Source organism: Canis lupus, chromosome 30, assembly GCF_003254725.2.
Source record: "Canis lupus dingo isolate Sandy chromosome 30, ASM325472v2, whole genome shotgun sequence".
Lineage (NCBI taxonomy): Eukaryota > Metazoa > Chordata > Mammalia > Carnivora > Canidae > Canis > Canis lupus.
Genome location: NC_064272.1, coordinates 1,339,588 through 1,360,402, shown reverse-complemented (window position 1 = coordinate 1,360,402; position 20,815 = coordinate 1,339,588). Strand labels below are relative to the sequence as shown.

General features: G+C 44.2%; 1 protein-coding gene across 2 annotated transcripts in view; it reads left to right on the top strand.

The window, feature by feature from the left end:
• RYR3 (ryanodine receptor 3) overlaps positions 1–20,815 on the top strand; it is a 510,816-nt gene that overhangs the window by 481,502 nt on the left and 8,499 nt on the right. For both annotated transcript variants that reach the window (XM_049104111.1, XM_025473335.3), the window contains exons 86-97: positions 18–122; positions 1,796–1,877; positions 2,530–3,860; positions 6,282–6,340; positions 7,397–7,568; positions 8,616–8,702; positions 9,974–10,174; positions 13,531–13,661; positions 18,289–18,331; positions 18,794–18,921; positions 19,333–19,393; positions 19,701–19,847. In XM_049104111.1, the coding sequence (XP_048960068.1) occupies positions 18–122; positions 1,796–1,877; positions 2,530–3,860; positions 6,282–6,340; positions 7,397–7,568; positions 8,616–8,702; positions 9,974–10,174; positions 13,531–13,661; positions 18,289–18,331; positions 18,794–18,921; positions 19,333–19,393; positions 19,701–19,847 (2,547 nt within the window). The remainder of the gene's footprint in view (positions 1–17; positions 123–1,795; positions 1,878–2,529; positions 3,861–6,281; positions 6,341–7,396; positions 7,569–8,615; positions 8,703–9,973; positions 10,175–13,530; positions 13,662–18,288; positions 18,332–18,793; positions 18,922–19,332; positions 19,394–19,700; positions 19,848–20,815) is intronic.

Here is a 20,815-nt window from a genome sequence, read left to right as displayed (position 1 = left end):
TGCCCTCCTCTCCATAGGGCCCTTGCATTGGGAACCAACAAAGCCTGGCTCACAGCAGGCTGTGGGACGCGGTGGTCGGCTTCCTCCATGTATTTGCTAACATGCAGATGAAACTCTCTCAGGTACTGTGGCCCTTCCCTGCTGTGTCATCGGTGTGAACTGCTAAATCACTGCCCCCCCCCTTGGTACTCCCCCCGTGTAGATGTGGCTGCTTGATCAAATGGCTGGAAAAGCAATGCAGATTAGGTCTCACTTTTAAACCTGGAGGCCTCAAGGGGCGATAGAAATGAATACCTGCAGGGGTGTCCCAGACAGGCTTTTGCATGGATGCAGCTTCCTTCCTTGTGTCCCACCAACCTCCCCTTTACATAATTGCCTTAGCATTTGCTTTTTATGATGCTAGATCCTTTTTGCTTCCTTGTCACTGTTTTGTCAATTTATGACAATCTATCAGCCCCTTCTGGGTCTGTCACATGTCTGCATGTCTCTGTAACTCATATATCCCTCCTCTCTCACCTTGGCTTCCCTTCCCTCCCTATCTCTGCCTTTCCTTCTCACTCCCCATCTCTCTGGCAAGATGAATCAGAATCACTCAGAACATTTATTATGAACACATAAATGGAGGGGATGTAGTTGTCGATTGCCTCTCTCCATGGCAACACATGAGGGAGAACTTTCAGGATGTGTTTCAGGCTGATTAGAGTAACATTTACAGCATTAATTTAAGTGATGTGTATCTAAAATGTTCAAGGCTGTCACATCTGCCTCCTCTCTTCTGGAATGTGCTATTTAACCCTTTCATTTTTCCCCTTTTGACTCTGGCCTTATGGGAGGAGAGAGTTCTTGGGAGCACTGCTAATCTGGCAGTAATACATCCAGTCCTATGTCAGCCCAGCCTAGGGCAGTGTAGTGTAGAGAGGCTCTGGAGACAGGAGCCTGGCTCTGCTGCCTCTCCGCTGGTGACTTTCAGGGAGTCACTTCCCCTTCCTGGTTTTTGGTTCCACTGTCTGTGAACTATGGGGAATTAGAGTAAATGATCTGAGGTCTCTTCTAGCTCTTCTATCCTACACTTCTGTGATGTTGTTTATATAGCTAGGACCCACACCAAAGGGGGGCGATCCCTCTGAAAGTTGAGAGACTCGACAAAGAACCGTATTTTTGAGAGGGAAACTGTACAAGAAGTGTGACCCAGAATGCATTTTGTAATCTCACTCTCACATTGCCCACCTCAGATCTTCCAAGGATTGTTTTCCTTCTGTAGAGTTGAAAACAGAGAGCTAATTTGGCAATGCTGAAATGAAAATCATCCAGAGGAGTAGCCTCAATTATGTCATTTTAAGGGACCAGTGGCACCCAGATCACCACCAACTAGAATCAGGAGACTAAATTAACCCAAAAAGAAAGGAGAACCCACTTCGAGATTGCAGCCTTGACATCTTAATTGGGTTGCAGCACTATTCCCCAAAAGCTCACCTAGTAATTCTCCAGTATAAAAAACAACATGAACTAAGAGAAATACCTAACGGCTCTTTGGTGGATTGGGTCGTTCAGTAGTTTTGGACAACAAGTGATACATCTGCCACATTGTACTAATAGAAGAGAAACTAAAGGAGCTCTGTTAGATGAGCCCTGCTGCAGTGAGCCCCCCTGATGCTACCAACAGCAGATAAGACATCCACATTCACAATGCACATAGCCTTCACCTCATCTTTCCAGAGCAGGCTCTTCTTGCTCACTGCCCTATACTTTGCTGAGGGATCAGATAGCTCAGGGGTATCTCCTGTTTCTGTTCTAGGATTCCAGTCAGATCGAGCTGCTGAAGGAACTCTTGGATCTCCTTCAGGACATGGTGGTGATGCTTCTGTCCCTCCTGGAAGGTTGGGCTGTTTGGTATAACTAGGCATTCACACAACTGTAATTGGTCTGAGCACTAACCATACTAATCATGCAGATTATCCTTCTGGCAGGTTGTTGATGCCATATGACATTGGTTAGAAAGCCAAATTTTCAGAAGCAAAAAATGAGTGAGGGGCACATGGTCTGATGGACAAAGCCTGAAACCAACTCATTTTATATTAATAGGAAAGCCAGAATGAACTGGGGAAAACCTCCAAGCTTTGCTCTTCCCTATCCTCTCCCTCTCCCCACTGCTTTTCAGTACATCTGGCTGCCAGTGTGTATGCCAGCCATCTAGTTGGGCACCCTCCTAGGTCTAAGGGGATAAGAGGGGCACCACTTATCCCTATGTGCCCCCAATAATCTGATAATAAAACCAATTCCCAGGCCCCAGTCCAGATAAGAGGCACTGGTGTGGCCATCTCCTCCTTCTCTTTGTTCCTTTCCCCCTTGGCTCCTAGTGGTGTAGTCTTTATGGCTTGCTGTTCCCTCCTACCCATTTCCAAACCATCACGGTCAGGAAAGAGCCGACTGATTGGGCACACAAGTTTTCTAAAAATAGCTACCTGACCAGTTACATGATGAATTGGGTTTATTTATATATTTGTATGTCTTTTTTAACCTGCCTCACAGGGAATGTGGTAAATGGAACTATTGGCAAGCAGATGGTTGACACACTGGTAGAATCATCTACCAATGTAGAAATGATCTTGAAATTCTTTGACATGTTCTTGAAACTTAAAGACCTCACCAGCTCAGACACCTTCAAAGAATATGACCCAGATGGTAAAGGGATTATCTCCAAAAAAGAGTTCCAGAAGGCCATGGAAGGGCAAAAACAGTACACACAGTCAGAGATTGACTTTCTCCTTTCATGTGCAGAAGCTGATGAGAATGATATGTTTAATTACATTGATTTTGTAGACCGGTTCCATGAGCCGGCCAAGGACATAGGGTTTAATGTGGCAGTGTTACTGACGAATCTCTCCGAACATATGCCAAATGATTCTCGCCTGAAGTGTCTGTTGGACCCAGCAGAAAGTGTACTAAATTACTTTGAACCCTACCTGGGACGTATTGAGATCATGGGAGGGGCCAAGAAAATTGAGCGCGTTTATTTTGAAATCAGTGAATCCAGTCGAACTCAATGGGAGAAGCCCCAAGTGAAGGAATCTAAGCGGCAGTTCATCTTTGATGTGGTCAATGAAGGTGGAGAGCAAGAAAAGATGGAACTGTTTGTGAACTTCTGTGAGGATACCATTTTTGAAATGCAGTTAGCATCTCAGATCTCTGAATCTGACTCAGCTGACAGACCCGAAGAAGAGGAGGAAGAAGATGAAGATTCATCTTATATGTTAGAAATTGAGGGTGAGGAGGAGGACAGCAAGTCTCTCGAGTCTGCCTCTGCATTTGCCATGGCCTGTGCCTCAGTGAAGAGAAATGTTGCCAACTTTCTGAAGAAGGCAACCCTGAAGAACCTCAGGAAGCAGTACAGGAAGGTGAAAAAGATGACTGTGAAGGAGCTGGTGAAGGTGTTTTTCTCTTTCTTCTGGATGTTGTTTCTGGAGCTGTTCCGGTTGTTCTTCGCCATATTGGGAGGAATCTTTCAGATCCTCTGGAACACAGTGTTTGGAGGGGGCCTAGTGGAAGGGGCAAAGAACATCAGAGTGACCAAGATCCTGGGTGATATGCCTGACCCAACCCAATTTGGTATCCATGATGATGCCATGGATTCTGAGAGGGCAGAGGTGACTGAGCCAGGTATTACACCTGAATTGATTCACTTCGTGAAGGCTGAAAAGGGAGACACAGATATCATGTCAGATCTCTTTGGATTCCACCCAAAGAAAGAAGGTGGCTTAAAGCATGGGCCTGAAGTGGGTTTGGGTGACCTCTCTGAGATTATTGGCAAGGATGAGCCACCTACACTAGAGAGTACTGTACGGAAGAAAAGAAAAGCACAGGTAAGCATGAGTTGTTTCTGTCCTCTTTCCTTTATGCCCAGAAATAGATCTGTAGTCGTTTCTGACCCCAGTTCCCTAGGAGCCAGCATCCTGTTAGGTACCAGTTCTTCTATATTCTGATCTTAGGATTCCAGCTTTGCTGTGTCTGGGAAGAGTGACACTCAGATGGTTGTCTCAAGGTCTAATTGTTGAGTGGTCTTCACTTTACATTGTAGAGGTCAAACCTGATGGTCTTCCACAGCCTCAGTAGAAGGTTGGTTCTCATGGGATGCAGGTTCATCCAGTGAATGGAAAGCATCAAAAACCAAGCAGAGGTTTCCTACACCATCCAAATTAGAGTGTTCCTATAAAACCTTTTGTAAGCTGAAATGTCATAAAGCAAAGAAGTAAAAATCCTTTTCGGATGCCTTTCAGGTAGCACAAACAGGTACTGATGAAGGTCTCTCATAAAAGTCAAGTGGCATAAAACAAACTTTCAGATAGTGGGAGACCTTTCTTTTGAGATGATACTTCTGCAGTGTCCCAAATGGTCCAGATGATATCATAGGATTTAGCACAGCCTCATGCTTGGAACATTTTCATTCTTAAGATACACCCACTCTCCAACTGGACTTTGAGTCAGTTGACTAGATTAAGGGAATAATAGTAATTCAGAACCCCTTGGTCATGGAAAGTTCTGGGTGTTCCCCTCCATTGCAGCATCCAACTCACAGCATCATCCTAGGATTAAAAAGAATGTGGAAAGGGATCCCTGGGTGGCGCAGTGGTTTGGCACCTGCCTTTGGCCCAGGGCGCAATCCTGGAGACCCGGGATCGAATCCCACATCAGGCTCCCCGTGCATGGAGCCTGCTTCTCCCTCTGCCTGTGTCTCTGCCTCTCTCTCTCTCTGTGTGACTATCATAAATAAAAAAAATAAAAAGAGGGATCCCTGGGTGGCGCAGCGGTTTGGCGCCTGCCTTTGGCCCAGGGCGCAATCCTGGAGACCCGGGATCGAATCCCACATCGGGCTCCCAGTGCATGGAGCCTGCTTCTCCCTCTGCCTATGTCTCTGCCTCTCTCTCTCTCTCTCTCTCTCTCTGTGACTATCATAAAACTAAAAAAAAAAAAAAAAAAAGAAATAAAAAATTAAAAAAAAATTAAAAGGATGTGGAGAGAAGTGTGAAGACTTCAGAGCCCAAAGACTAATTTTATTCATTTCATTAATATTTATTGAAGATTATTAATACATGCTTCCCACTGTTTGGGACTCTGAGAAGACAGTGGTGAGAAGTGCATTGTCCCTGTAATTTAGTGGGGAAAAAAATACATATTGCAGAAGTCAGTGCAAGCATGAAGAATGTTAGGAAGGAAGAATGCCAGGTAAAGAAAATATATAGGAGAGAACTCTCACCTAATTTTGGAGAGTCAGGGATGGAAGCATCAGAACTATAGGACTCCTTGCAATATGAATTTATTTACTCTGTTTTGCTCCCTGATGTAGCCCCAGGTCTTAGACAGAGTTTGATACATGATAGGGACTCATTCAAGGCCTTTTACATATCAGGCTGTGCTCTATCTATGGGAATATACTGGTTAACAAGAGAGAAAACATTTTTGCTTTAATAGATCTTAACTTCTAGTGGAAGAAGACAACAAATCAATAAGATAATTACCATCTGTGACCCATGCTGAAAGAAATGAACAAGGTCATGTGTTACAAAGAGAATACAGGCCCTACTATGGGATAGGATGGTTAGGAGACCTCTGAAAAGGTGTCATCTGACCCAAGTCCTAAAGGATGGCAGGCACAGGAAAGACCAGGGCAGTCATATTCCAGAGAGAGGAGTGGCTTGTGCAAAGATCTTGGTGCAGGGAAGGATTTGGAATGTGCTAGAAAAGAAAATGAGGTCTGGGAATTTGGGTATAGGAGGTAATGAGATGAGGATGGAGAGAAAGGCCATGATCACCTAGACCTTATAGACCTCGCTGAGGAACTTGAATTTTATTCTAAGTGCAATGATCATCCGTCAGAGGGATGCGGGGTAGTGCTTAAGAGTATTGAAGACAAGGCAGGAATTCTGTGTGATGAAAGCAGATTCTAGATTGGACCTAGTGTATCTGTGTCCCATCTCTCTCTGACCCAGTGGGGCAGTAGGACCAGTGCCGTGGGGTCCTAGCACAAGTCTTCTCTTGGAGTTGAATATTAGCAGGGAAACTGAGTTTTTAAGTTTGAAACCTTTGTGCTGGCATTTCTCCAGAGTAGCTTGATCTGTTGTGGGATACTTACATCCCATGATCCTGAGGAAAGCAGAGGCATCCTGAAGGGAGAAAGCCATGGGGACATGTGACCAAGGACATGAAAATGGCCAATGCTATATGTGGCTCATGACCATGATCTCTTTAACTTGAGGAAAACTTAACTGATTGTTATTTTTGTCCAGGCAGCAGAGATGAAAGCAGCACATGATGCAGAAGGAAAAGTGGAACCCGAGAAAATGGAGTAAGTTCTTGGTAGCTTCAACTCCCTGCAGTGCTACGGCAGATAGTTCTTAATAGCATCTACTATTCTATTGCTGCGGTAAATAGAAATTTTGGTTTCTGTTAACACAAACAGATATTATGCAAGTCCCAGAAATACTTCTTTCTGCCCCAGCTATACAGTAAACACATTCTATTAATCACAGTAACTTTGTCATTGCACTAATAGATCAGAATATCACTGTCTGGCCAAACGAATTTTTTTTTAAGATTTTATTTATTTATTCATGAGAGACACAGAGTGAGAGAGGCAGAGACATAGGCCCCGGGATCACGCCCTGAGCCAAAGGCAGATGCTCAACCACTGAGCCACCCAGGAGCCCCTGGCCAAACGAATTCTTGAACACAGTTGGCAGCTTCATACAATGGTAGTGGTAGTGATATCTAATGTATTGAATACATATGACATGTCAGGGTCTGTGCTAAGGTCTTTTTTTTTCCCCTCGAGAAAGTGTGTGCAAGTGGAGGGGGAGGGGAAGTAGGAGAGGGAGAGGAAAAGAATCTCAAGCAGACTCCCCACAGAGCTTGGAGCATGACATGGGGCTCCATCATATGACCCTGAGATCATGACCTGAGCTGAAATCAAGAGTTGGATGCTTAACCGACTGAGCCACTCAGGAGGCCTAGTGTGCCAGGATCTTTTATATAGTATCCCACTTGATTCCTAGCACAAGCTTAGAAGAATAGGTACTACTACTAATTCCAACAGTCTTAAAAAGTAAAGGACAAAAAAAAAAGTAAAGGACAACTTTTCCAAAGGGAAAAAAGTTGCTCAGCTACATATCAGAAGAGGATTACAAACTTATTTACAACTGACACCTCCCTGTGACTGTGGCTCATCAAAGTGGCATCATCGCTCATTAAATCCCAAGGTGACATCGAGGCACTGTGGGGAAATGCAGACTTGAAGTTCCCACCCTCGAGGAATAATTACAAGATTTCTTTTTAATCTAGTCTCCTTATCGGGGCCAGGCCTCCAGCTGCCCTTCTACACTGAATGGGTTTCTCATTCCTACAGCCTAGAAGATGGGGAGAAGGAGGATATGGCCAAAGAGGAAGAACAGGCCGAGGCCCCGTGGGCAGAAGTGACAAAGAAGAAGAAGCCACGGCGGGGCCAGAAAGTCGAGAAGCCTGAAGCCTTCATGGCTAATTTCTTCAAAGGGCTGGAAATCTATCAGACCAAGTTACTGGTAAGCACTCCAGCCTTGGCCCCACTCCTGGCATAGACCTCAGACCATGGCCACATTCTGTTTCATTGTTGATCCTCTTTCTCTCCTCTTCTCCTTCACCTGTCTGTTCCTTTCGTGTTGGAGGAAAAGGAAAAGAGGGTAACCTGGGGAAGGCCAAGCACTCCTACCCTGCTACCCAGCCCTGCATGTGCTCTCTGCAGGGCAGGAGGGTGCAGATAACCCATTCTATCTGGTCCTTTATGTGTGTCATGTGCATACTTGGCCAATCATAGTCCAAAGGTCAGAAGTAATTGGATCATTTGGGATACAAAAAGAATATGCTTGTGTTAGGTTCTCTTATTACTCCTCAGAAGTTTTTTTATCCCACATGCATCCTACCAGAGCTTGTGATGTCCTTCCTCTGACATACTGCCCACTGAGAACAGTTGCTTATGGCCAGGAGGACACCTTCCCCAACACCATTGGTGAGAGCCCCCTCCACAGACAGCTTGAGAGTTTTCCCCAAGCAGCTACCATTTCAGTCCTCAAGGGCTGGTTTATCTGGAGAAGGTGGCAGTGGGAATGCTCCCCCCTGAGAGGGCAGAGGCAGAGGCTCCGTGACTTACAAGGGACAAGACTCTAAGCCAAAGACTGGCCACCTCCAGTGTGGGAGCTACAGGGCTTTTCTGGGGGCCTCAAGTACTCATAATTTCCAAATAGACTACATTCTATGTGGAACACACACACACACACACACACACACACACACACACACACACGAGCACCTTCACAACAGCATTTGAATCCTCTGCTGGGGACATGTTTAGGCATTTTGTTCCCTGAGGGGTAACTCAGAGCAAGGTTCCTTTGAGCATCATTCTCAGCAATTCTTTTTTAAATCAACATCTCACATCTCAGTTCCACCCGAAATAAGTCCAGATTCTCTTAGAAGAATGGTTACCAAGAGTAGGGATACATTTCTAACTAGAAAAGTTCTTTGGTTTGAGGAAAGGAAGGTCTCTTTCCCTTCCAAAACTATTCTACTTGTGCCTGTCCTTTCCTTTTCAGCATTACCTGGCCAGGAATTTCTACAACCTGAGGTTCCTCGCTCTGTTTGTCGCCTTCGCTATCAACTTCATTCTGCTCTTTTACAAGGTGATACCACATTCAGGAGCTATTTGCTAAATATCTATATACTTTTTAAAAAAAATCATAATAGAAATTATGCTGTTAACTAGAGCAAAAACTCTAATATCTAAGGAAGTTTCTAATACATTGGCTTCTATAAGGATACGGTCTTTAGCGGCATGAAGAATGGAGACACTGCTGGCCAGGGAAGCCAGTAAGGGCACTATTTCCATAGTTCAGGCTTTCTCATGATTACTGCATAAACTCTCCAAATATGTGTTGGGTGCTTACTATATGGGCACTATATTGGGCACTCTGGTATATTTCAAAATGAATAATAAGTGTAGTTCTTTCCTTAAAGGATAAGTCAACAGAAAGTCATTGTCATTGGCCTAGATGTTAGAGCCATTATGAAGGAAGAATTAATAGTAGCTAGGTTTTGGAAGTGAGACAAGAGGGACTAATCAGGATAATTAAAGACTTTGAACATTGGTAAGTGAGTCTCATAGATTGTGGGCACCAAATAAATGTTAGTGGAATGAATTAATGAATGATAGGTCCTGGATTCTCGACATAGTCTTTAACTGGCTATTCTAACTTTTGCCTCTTTCCCTTTCTATCTAAAACCACCAATCTAAAAAATAAAAAAATAATAAATAAAACCACCAATCTAGTTTTTATAAACATGCTTTTACCTACACCCACCTGCCACTGGGTTGAACTAGTAATGGCTTTCTGTTGTCTGTAGACGAAAAATGGAAGTCTATAGAGGGGTATGGCAAAGCTTGATTTTTAGCTTATGGTTGACGTGGCTGCAGACAGTCATAGAGGTGAAGAGAGCCAGCAGGAATGGGGCTGCAGGAGGAAAGCCTCACAGGTGTAGATTTGGAGGCCATCTGTGTAAGAATGGCAGTTCAAAGGTGTCTAAAAGGGAATGGAAAATGACAAGTGTGTGTGTGCATGTGCACATGTGCATGTTTGTGTCCCGGCCTCCTCCCAGGGCACAGCGTTTCAGAAATCACCTCCTGTGGCATAGGGATTACAGTATATGTAGTACAGCTTTCCTAACTTTGACATTTTTTGCTTTGTTTCAAGAGGCCATCTCTGTGTCTTAAAAATTTTGTTTGTAGTTATTAGAGATACTGCAGATTCCTAGTAATAAGTTATATAAACCTCACTCACTCAGCACGTACTGCTGCATCACTACTATGGGTGCAACATATGCTAGAAATCTAAAAAATAGGAGAGAGCCCAGTGGCAGAGACTCCTTTTAAAAGACAGTGTGTGTCTTGGGCCAGGTTACTGAAGAACCTCTAGAAGAAGAGACAGAGGACATTGCAAATCTGTGGAATTCCTTTAATGATGAAGAAGAAGAAGAAGCGATGGTGTTCTTTGTTCTGCAGGAGAGCACTGGGTATATGGCACCGACGTTGCGGGCTTTGGCCATTATCCACACCATCATCTCTTTGGTCTGTGTGGTGGGCTATTACTGCCTGAAGGTGAGTTGCGGGCCACTCTGAATCTAGTATCACTCCTCAGGGAATTTTGAGCCCAGCCAGGCCATTGTTCTCCGGAACTTTTTGCCCACAGACTGAAGTCATGGAATGGTGGCATTGCCATCACCAGGGAGCAGGTTAGAACTGCAGAATCTTGCCACATCCTGAGTCTTTTAAACCAAAATCTACAACTCTGCATGCCTCCCAGGTGATCTGTATTCACAGTAGTTTGAGAAGCCTTGCTCTGGGAGTCCCTTTTCAGGCACTTCCTGTTGAGGTTCATAGGATTAATAATCGCCAGGCTAAGTCACACATAGAGCTAGTAATGAGAACTGCTTCTGATCTTTGAACTTAGGTTGGAATTATTATTAAAATGCTTTTCTGGCAGCCTGGGTGGCTCAGCAGCTTAGCGACACCTTCAGCCCAGGGCGTGATCCTGGAGACCTGGGATGGAATCTCACATCAGACTCCCTGCATGCAGCCTGCTTCTCCCTCTGCCTGTGTCTCTACCTCTCTCTGTGTGTCTCTCATGAATAAATAAAATCTTTTTTAAAAAATGCTTTTCACCTTCCAAAATTTATTAGGTTTCAACTATTCAGGATATTAGAAGAAAACTTGCTGGTGGATTACTGTTTCAGTTATCTCGTGCTATATAACAAACTGCCCCTAAAACTTAGTGGCTTACAATAAGAGTCATTTTGACTCTCTGATCCCATGGGTTGACTGGGCACATTTGAGCAGTTCCTCTGCTCCATGTGAAGGCAGCTGTGTCAGCAATTGTCTGCTCGCTGGGCTGGCTTATCCACGATGGCACACCCTCATGCCTGGCACATTGACAAGGGAAGAGCTGGAAGGCTGGGCTCAGCTGGGGCATCTGGGCCTCTTTCTCCAAGGGGCAGGGCATCCCTCTTTCCACGGGCCTCTCCATGTGTTCTCACCAGCAAGGGAGCTGGACTTCTTGTATATGATGGTGGCCTGGGGTCTCCAAGAGGAGGACAGAAGTGGAAGCTGCTGGCCCTTCTTAAGGCTTAGGCCTAGAACTGGCACAGTGTCATTTTTACTGCCTTTTATTGGTGGCAGAAAGTTACAGGGTCAGCTCAGATTCATTGCACAGGAGGTGAGGGGGAGCCACACAGGGAATGAATACCAGCAGACATGGTTCACTGGGGCCATCTTCAGACACTACTATGGTTATATGAATCTTTGTTTATTCCTGTGAGTCGTTCTATTCTATTTTTTGGTGTTCTAAGTCCAGTTCTGTTGCTGCTATACCACATCTTTTTCCTCATTACATTTTTTTTCTTAAGTGGGAAGTCTCCTTGGCCATAGATCAAACGATCTTCTCCCTGGGAAGAGTCCAAAACATATATTCCTATCCTTCTAGTCCTCACTACCCCCAGTGAACTATAATATCATGCAGGAAATCCAGCTATCCCCCTGGGGAGACCGTGTGCCCTAACCCACACCAAAGACTCCTTTGTCATAATGAAAGCACAGATTCTGGAGCCAGGCTGCCTGGGTGGGACTCAGTTTTACCACTAACCTCACCATTCCTCTGATTCCTCATCTGTAAAAATGAGCATTATAATAATACTACCAACTCCTAAAAGTGTCTGAGGCTGTTAAATTAACAGGTATAAAAGGACTCAGAACACCAAACATAGTAACCGTGAGAGCATGTTACTGGTTTACTGTATGGTTTAGCATCCCAGGGCTCAGCTTATTAGATTTGATGCACATATACTAGGGACCTAGAGAAAACAAAAGGTAAACACTACCTAGGGAATAAAGATGTGCCGATCCTACTTACAAGGGTTTGCAAACCCTTAGAAGACTGAAGGGGGCGTGCTTCAAGTTCCAGAGATGAGTACTGCCCTAAACCTTGGTATTATTATTATTATTCAGAGTCCTCTGAGAAGACAGCAGATGTTAGTCAGTGTAGCTTTACCTTTGCCTTCCCTCCCACATCATCCATCATCTAGCAGCCATCATTGATTCTTCACAGTGTGCAAATGCCTATTAATAGCCTTTGCCACCTTCCTGTCCTTAGTCTTTTATCTCCTTGGTGGTGTTTTGTCACTTTAAAGAAGAAAAAGGGCACTGGGTGTTACATGCAACTGATTAATTATTGAACACTACACCTGAAACTAATGATGTACTGTATGTTGGCTAATTGAATTCGAATTAAAAAAAAGGACAAGAAGTAACTCTTTACAAATCGTGATCTAAATTTTGTCTCTCTTTTCTTGGAAATAAAGAAATAGTGTGGGGCTTATGGATATCAAAAGCTTTGAGAAAGAGTTATTGGAAGAAATCATCTGGAGACCAAGGCCTGAGGGATGTTGCCAAGTAACCAGTAGCTTTCCAGCCGAATGACAGGCTCCAGCTCTGTCCGTATTAGGCTTTCCTGGCTAGAGGAGCCTTGGCTACTATTCATTTCCAGGGATTTCGGTAGTCTCCTTTGACCTCACTGACTCTGTCCCTTACTTGAAGTATATGTGATGATGGTTGGAGCAAGTAGATACTTACCCCTCCTTTTCTGTGTACTTTTTTGGTGGTAGGTCATCATAGCCATGACACCATCTCTAGCCTAGAATGACAGTTAAAGCTGTAAGAGAATGGGGAGTGATAGTCGGGAACCAGTAAGTGGTCATTCTCAAGAAGAAAAGTTCAATACCAGAAGACTATACAGAGCCTAGTGAACCCTCTCCTCCTAGCAAGCAAACCACGTTTCACCAACCAAGCATCAATACCATGAGATGGAGATGACTGTAGCCACTGAAGGGGGCTGGAACATGCCATGGTATTCGTGTGGCTGACCAATCCATTCCAGAATAATTCATTTTCTTTCTAAGTCTTGGATCAACTCTAGCCTAAGAGTCCTAGGGGACCTAACTCATTTGGCCTAGGTACTGGTCTAAATATGGCCTTCTTTCCAGGATGGGTCAAGGAGTCCAGTTTGTATTATATCAGCTATTTAATCCAAGGCTTGAAGGTGGCCCAAATGAAACCAGATTTTTGGAGGGAGGCGAATTAGCCAAAGGAGTAAGAAGAGATTTGACTTTAGATCCACAACTAGGAACCCTAAGAATCCTACTACAAAGAGATTACTGCCCCAGGGGCACTTGGCTGGCTCAGTCGGAGGAGATGTGACTCTTGATCTCCGCGTCTTCAGTTCAAGCTCTGGGTTAGGTATAGAGATTATTTTTTTTAAATAATTAAGTATATGATATAATAAAAACATAAAAAGAGAGAGATTACTGCCCTGAAGTTGGAAATGCTAATTGGTGGGAATGCTTGGGAGAGGGTGCTATAATCAGAAAACCTTCTCTGAGCAACTAGTGTCTTCCCACTCCTAGGTCCCTCTGGTGGTATTCAAAAGGGAAAAAGAAATTGCCAGGAAGCTGGAGTTCGATGGCCTGTACATCACTGAACAGCCATCTGAAGATGACATCAAGGGGCAGTGGGACCGCCTGGTAATCAACACACCGTAAGTGTCCCCTCACCTCCATCCCAAAAAGGAAAAAGAAGAGTCTATACCATAAATAGAATGACATGTTCTTAACCAGCCTTGCAGGCTGATTAGTATAAACCTTTTTTTGGTTTCTAGGACTTATTTTCTCTGCTGCCTTCCTAGTGAAATAGCCTGTTGCCCCTCAAACACTTGTGTGTATCTCTGTGCATATAATGGGGGATCAAGGATATTGTCAGGGAGTGTTGAGCATATGGAATTAAGACCAGATGGCCCAGTACAGTATGACTTCGTTTTCCATGTTCGAGTCATACACAATTGTTTCCCTTGCCCGGGGGTTCTGAGATTATCTGATCATCTTCTCTAGAGCTCCCATACGGCACAGCAGTTTGATGACCTCTGAAGTCTTCTCCAACAAGTACCCTGGCTGGTAATAGACTCCTTCCACTGTCACTTGGTAGGCAGTTCAAATAGGACCATCTGGGTGTGGGTGCTACCACCTGTGGTGCTAAGCCTACTTTGTTGGTAGCATGTGTATGATCAGGACCATGGTGGGAAAGAGCACTGATGCAATGGCCAGAGGTGGGACAGCAGGTCAGCTCCATTGCTTAGTTGTCTGTGAAAGGGGCAAGGTAATGCAGCCCTTTGAGCCTCGATTTCCTCTTCATTAATAGATGCATGAGAATACTGTCAGGTAGTGAAATGGAATAGAGAGGCCAAGCAAAAGTTGGTCAAAACAGGCTTTTAATGGGACGCACTCCCGGGCAAGGTTCCACAGCCCACAGGGGAGGGAGAGAGTGGGGAAGTCACCAGCTGTCACGCCCCGGGAAACCGTGGGGGGGTTTAAAAAGAATTTTTGGCGGGAAGATGGGGGTAGGGCGGCATTCCAATTAGGGTAAGGGTCTGTAACTAAGGGCAAGGTCTTGTAAGCTAAGTTAGGGTAGGGTGGCAAGGTGGCATGGCGGGAAGATGGGGGTGGGGTGGCAAGGCGGCATTATTGGGAGGTTGCTGGCCTGCGGTCGGCCGTTTTGAGGTTCCCAGTCTCTCCAGCCCAACAAATACCACCTCCCAAAGTCTGGGAGATCAATGAGTGTGTGCAGTGCCTGGCACAGGGTAGACATCAAGCAGTTCGTCATTCCCTTTCTCTACTTGTTCACAAAATGGCCATCACCATTAGCGAAGGCAATGTCAGTGTGTTCACAACTGGGAAAATGAGAGTTTTGAGATAAATTAATATGCTGAAAGAGGAGAGATACAGGGCTGGATATGTAAACAGAGATGACTGTGTTGAAACTCTTAGTTGTGCCAATCAAAATGTGCACATCTGCAAATAACAATCCTGACTCCTGGGGGAAGAAAATTTCTTTTATTTTTTTAAGATGTTTATTTATTTATTCATAACAGACACAGAGAGAGAGGCAGAGACACAGGCAGAGGGAGAAGCAGGCTCCATGCAGGGAGCCCGATGTGGGACTCGATCCCGGGACTCCAGGATCACACCCTGGGCTGAAGGCGGTGCTAAACCGCTGAGTGACTGGGGCTGCCCAAGAAAATTGCTCTTTATTCAAAGACAGGCAGACTGAGGGAGGCAGCTCTATAAAGGCACAACTGGGGTCTTTAAAATAGTTTCTAGAAAGGGAAGACTCTTCTCTTAGGGGAAAAAAGAAAAAAGGGAGTATGCAAATCAAAAGCCTGTCCCTCTGCAGGTCCTTGCCAATCCACACAAATAAGGAAAACTAAAGTCGTTTCTGACCCTATGTCATCACATCACAGAAATTTTGGATACTATTAAATAATGCAATTCTTTGGCTAGCTTTCTACAATTATCAGTAATACTCATGTCTGTGAAAGAGGATATATGCCCTCCTTCCCAGTAAAAAGGCGGTTTAGTTGCTAAAAATCTAAGTATCTAAGGAATTAATGAGAAGTACACTAAAACATTCCAATGAGGATAGTTGCTATTTTTTTTTGAAGTGGCTTAAATGTCCATGAACTCCATGAACACAGAAGTACATAAATAGCTGTTTTAAAATTATTACATGGGTGAATCTTTTTTTTCCCACAATCATGGCATCATAGTACATGGAGTGCTTTGCAGTAACCTACTTTTTACAGTTAACTATCAAAGAGAGCTATCTTTTTTATTTTATTTTTATATTGTTAAACACACATGTTAAGGAAATATAAAATGTGTATTTTAAAGTAGTTCATAATAATGAACTACACAATTTTACAAATGGAATAGTTACTCATAGCTTTCAAGTCCTGGACATCCTCCCTGATCATGATGTTCCCAAGCCCCACTTAACTATTCTCCTGGCTTTAGCAATATTCAACCTTTCCTTAGTATAGTTTAACACTCAGGCATGTTCCCCAGAAGCATTCTTTCATGTTGACTGTTTTTGAACTTTATGTAAATGGAATTATGCTATATGCGTTAATTATACAGTCATACTTTTGTTCAACACTGCATCTGGAACCTGCCCATGTTGATGTGTATGGCCATAGTTGGATCATCCTCAAAACTACAGCATATTTTCCATTATATAAGTATTTATCATGTACATATCATGTTGTTATCCATTTTCCTGACAATGGATATTTCAACTGTTTCTAGTTTCTGGCTCTTTCAAACAGTGGGACAATGAACACTTTTATACCTGATGTTCCAATAAGAGAGTTTCTCTAGAGTAGAGACCAGGGAAGGAATTTGCTGAATAGTAGGATACGCAAATGTTTGTCTTGATTTACATTCCAACCATCACTGTATGAGAGTTCCTGCTTCCCTGCCTCTTGGTCAAACTTGTTAAGATACTGAGATAATTTTGCTAATTCCGTAGATGTGTAGTAGCATCTCACCGTGCACCTCCTTCATTTCTAAAGAGGTTGAGCATCTTGTATTATTTTTTGACCACATACACAGGTAATGTTTATGCATTTCCCTTCTGGAGGTTCTGTTGTCTACCTCATGGTCTAAGGAATATTACCAAGTAAAATTATGTTTTCTACCTTCAAGGAGCTCCCATCCCTAGTCAGGGGACAAGGTTAAGATCGTCTGTGAAATGGTCTTGCTTGCAGCCTTCAGTCAGTGGCCCTGAGGCATCACTTACAGAATTTTCTACTTAGGACAAAGTGTGATCAAGGCTGAGCTGTATGTTATGGACCATTTGTATAAAGGATTGAAGAGAAAGGAGATTTTAATGTGGATAGAAGAAGCCAGGATTGTTTTTTTTTTTTTTTTTTTTTTTCTAATTTACTTTGTTTGGGTTCTGAAACTAATACATGTAGAAAAATGTACAAAGAAGAAATTCAAAATAATCCTTTCTATGCCTCCAGATAAAATCTATTACCAGTTTACTCTGTAAACTCAGCATTTGTTTTTGCTTTTAAGTGGCATTTGGATGATTGAAACAAAGAAATTGCTTTAGCTTCCCCCCCTACACTGTCCCCACAGGAAAAAAAGAAAAGCTTGTCTGTTGGGGGAGAGGTGGCATTTGCTGGGGGTTATTCTTCAGAGAGGTCCATGAGTAGAGGGAGGTCCTCCCTTCCTTATCCCCAGCGTGGGTGGTCTTTGTAGAATAGGAGACTGTTGTGTACCAGAGCCGAGAATGGACACAAGGTAAACAGAACTGAGAATGCGCACACCAAGGGCCAGTCTAGACGATCTAGACTCACAAGGAACTCTCCCAGGAAAGGTCAATCACTGTGAAATGGAGAGAGAGAGAGAGCAAGTACGCAAGGTAGGGAGGGACAGAGGGGAGAAAGAATCTCAAGCAGGCCCCACACCTAGCACAGAGCCCACTTGGTGCTCCATCTCATGACCCTGAGGACATGACCTGAGCCAAAATCAAAAGTCATATGCTGAACTGACTGAGCCACCAGGTGCCCCAGGAGAAAAACATCGTAAATGATTTTTGCCAAGCTACCTGGAAGTGACAGTTCCTCCCTGGGCCTTAACAATCACAAACTATTTGCAGTGGAGCTGATGGAAGTTACCAGGCTAAGGAAAGAAATTCCCCTGAAGGACTGGGGACAGGATGGTAAAGGGAGCCACCTCCAGAAGATGGAAGGATCTAATTCCCTGAGAAGAGCAGACCCCACAGGAGCTACTTAGGGATGGAGAATAGAGGGGAAGAGCACTCTGGTTTTTCTGGAGAAAAACTCCACAGACACGAACCAAAGGTGATTCCCATTCCAGAAACATCATCAAATGAGGGACCTTGTCTACACTTCCCACCACTATATCACTATCACCTACCCCAGGTACTCAGTGAACCAAGAGCTGTGTACTCAGTGAACGAAGCTTGAATGCATGTGTTTTCCCACAGGGTTTTGTTCTAGTTATACTGGGATCAAGAAACATGTATGCACCTGTTTCTGTCTAGCCTGCCCTCACAGTTCCTGGCTCTTTACCATAATCTTGAGGTCGAAGATGCAGGGTGGCTCTCCAGGTGTTTCAGAAGTCACCACAGAGAGGCAGAATCACAGATGAGTTAGATGTGTGGTGCCTCTGAGCTTCAATCAGTCTGAATTCTGAATGAGCAGGACAAAGCCCAAAGCGATCCTGGATTCAGACACAGATCGCACAGCTTCTTGATGTGTCAGCCTTGATGTTAAGGACTCCCCTTTTCATTTTCCTTTTCAGATCTTTCCCTAATAACTACTGGGACAAGTTTGTCAAGAGAAAGGTATGCCTTGTCAGTGGAAGGCAGGGGGTGTTTTCCATGGCCACCAAAGAAATGTCGTGTGTTTTTTTTTTAAGTTCTACATATACAAACACAAATATGTTTGCTGTTGCTTTTATGATGGTATCTTGAAAAGAGTAAGTCACAGAAGGGCTTCTGTATGAACGTATGTAGGTTTTGGCTCCTTCTTGTACTCATCTGCCCTAAACAGCTTAACACAATCACTGCTTTGTACGTACTGGTTTTCTTCTCCCCTCCAAAAGATACCAGCTTGAGATGTGGTTTTCACTTTGTCTTTTCCACTTCTGTTTTCTCCCAGGGCTTATTTTTTTTTTCCTCTTTATTTTCCTGTTGCATTTTGAATCATGTGTTCATCAACCCCTTGAAAAGGCCAGAGCATTAACAAAGCTCTGGAGACCATGCTGTGGTGCGTGGCCCGAGCTCACCCTGTCATCCTCTCTCCAGGTGATCAACAAGTATGGAGATCTCTACGGAGCAGAACGCATTGCGGAACTCCTAGGTTTGGACAAAAATGCCCTTGATTTCAGCCCAGTCGAAGAGAACAAAGCAGAGGCGGCCTCTCTTGTGTCATGGTACAGAGCTTAGGAGTTCAAACCCAAAGTCTGCCCAAGCGGATCCTTTGCTTTTCCAGCCCTCTTCAGTGTGCCAGAGCGGAGAACTACAGCACGCCTGTGCACTCTCAGGCCCTGGTGTGGCTCCGGTGTTTTTCTAGGTTCTAACATATTGGGAGAACACCACCTCAAAGCAATGTAAAGACCTACCAGCTTTCAGGCCTGTTAGAGCAGAAAGACAAAGACTTATTAAAATTTCAGGGTGTGTGATTCTACCATTCTCGGTCCCACGGGGAACACATACAACTTGATAAAGCTCAGAGCTGTGTTCAGCTTATTAAACCTGAAAGAAAACACTTAACTTTTCCCCTTATTAAACACTTACCTAAAGTCTGACATTTATAAGCTTTAAAATTATTTGCTCCCCTTTAGGCTGAGCTCCATTGACATGAAGTACCATATCTGGAAACTGGGAGTTGTTTTCACCGACAACGTGAGTATGGCTTCGGGAGATACAAGGTTCTGTGCCACGGGGTCGGGGAGGTCATCGGCCGCCATAGGGCAACAATGTAGGGAGGGTGTCAAGAGGACTCCATGCTCACTTATCAGAGACGGGAGGCCTTCGCGGCGCGGAGGGGGATCAGTTAGTGTACTGTGGATGGGCTCTCACATGGCAACCCTTAGACCAGTCATGGTACCTTAGCACGTCCGTATCCAGACCACAGCTGGTTTCATGGGCCCATCACAAGGCACAAAGGCCTGAAAGGTTGTTCAACTGCCTCTGCTTCCTTTCTCCACAGTCGTTTCTCTACCTTGCCTGGTACACAACCATGTCAGTCCTGGGCCACTACAACAACTTCTTTTTTGCTGCTCATCTGCTGGACATCGCAATGGGCTTCAAGACGCTGAGGACTATTCTGTCATCTGTAACTCACAATGGCAAACAGGTACTGGGGTTTCCACTGGGCAGAAGAGGAGAGGCCTAGATGTGGATAGGAGGAAAAAGCCAACAACGGGGAGGACCCTAGTATGTGACGGGAAGGTGTACGTCATGGCGTATAGTACACCTTTCTTGGCCAAATGTGAAAATATTGACTGTCATTGCAAAATTGCAGCCCTCACTTAAGAGATGTAGGACCTTGTTTTGGAAACACTGAACATTTAGATCAATCAGGAGAAAGGGGAAGGGAAGGAGGTGATGGACATAACAGGGTCACCCTGGAGACCTTTTCAGGTTTACCCTTCCCTCCATGAATCTGATCTGTTCCCTGGAGGCTGGGTAACTAGGCTCCCCAAGGACTTCTGATACATGCTTCTACGTGACGTAGACATATATATACACACATACTCACCTACACACGTACGTGTCTGTGTCTGTCAATATAGATATGGCTATTTCCAGCCTCCTCAATATCCAGTCTGTTTTCTACATTGTTGTCAGGGTCAATCCCTTGATTAAAAATCCTCAAATGGCTCCTTTTGTCAACAAATTCAAACTCCTTAGCATTTCATTCCGCATTACATGCAACTTTATAAATGAGACAGTGGGAACCACTCCTAGAACCAGAGAGTAGCATGATGGTTACCAGGTGATGGGGCCCAGGGGTCGTGTTAGAGTACAAACGTTCAGTTATAAGACAAATAAATTCTGAGTATCTAATGTAAAGCATGGTGCTTATAAAAGTACTGTATCATATACTTGAAGTTTGCTAAGACAGTAGATCTGAAGTGTTTCCACACACGCACCCTACACACGGTAGTTGTAACTGTGTGAGGTGACAGATATGTTAATTAACATTAGCATATTGTGGTACCCTTTATATATAGCGGGTGGTATTGTCATAGTATTGTATGGTGACAGACGGTAGCCACACATCTGTGGAGCACGGCACAATGTACAGAGAGGCCACATCAC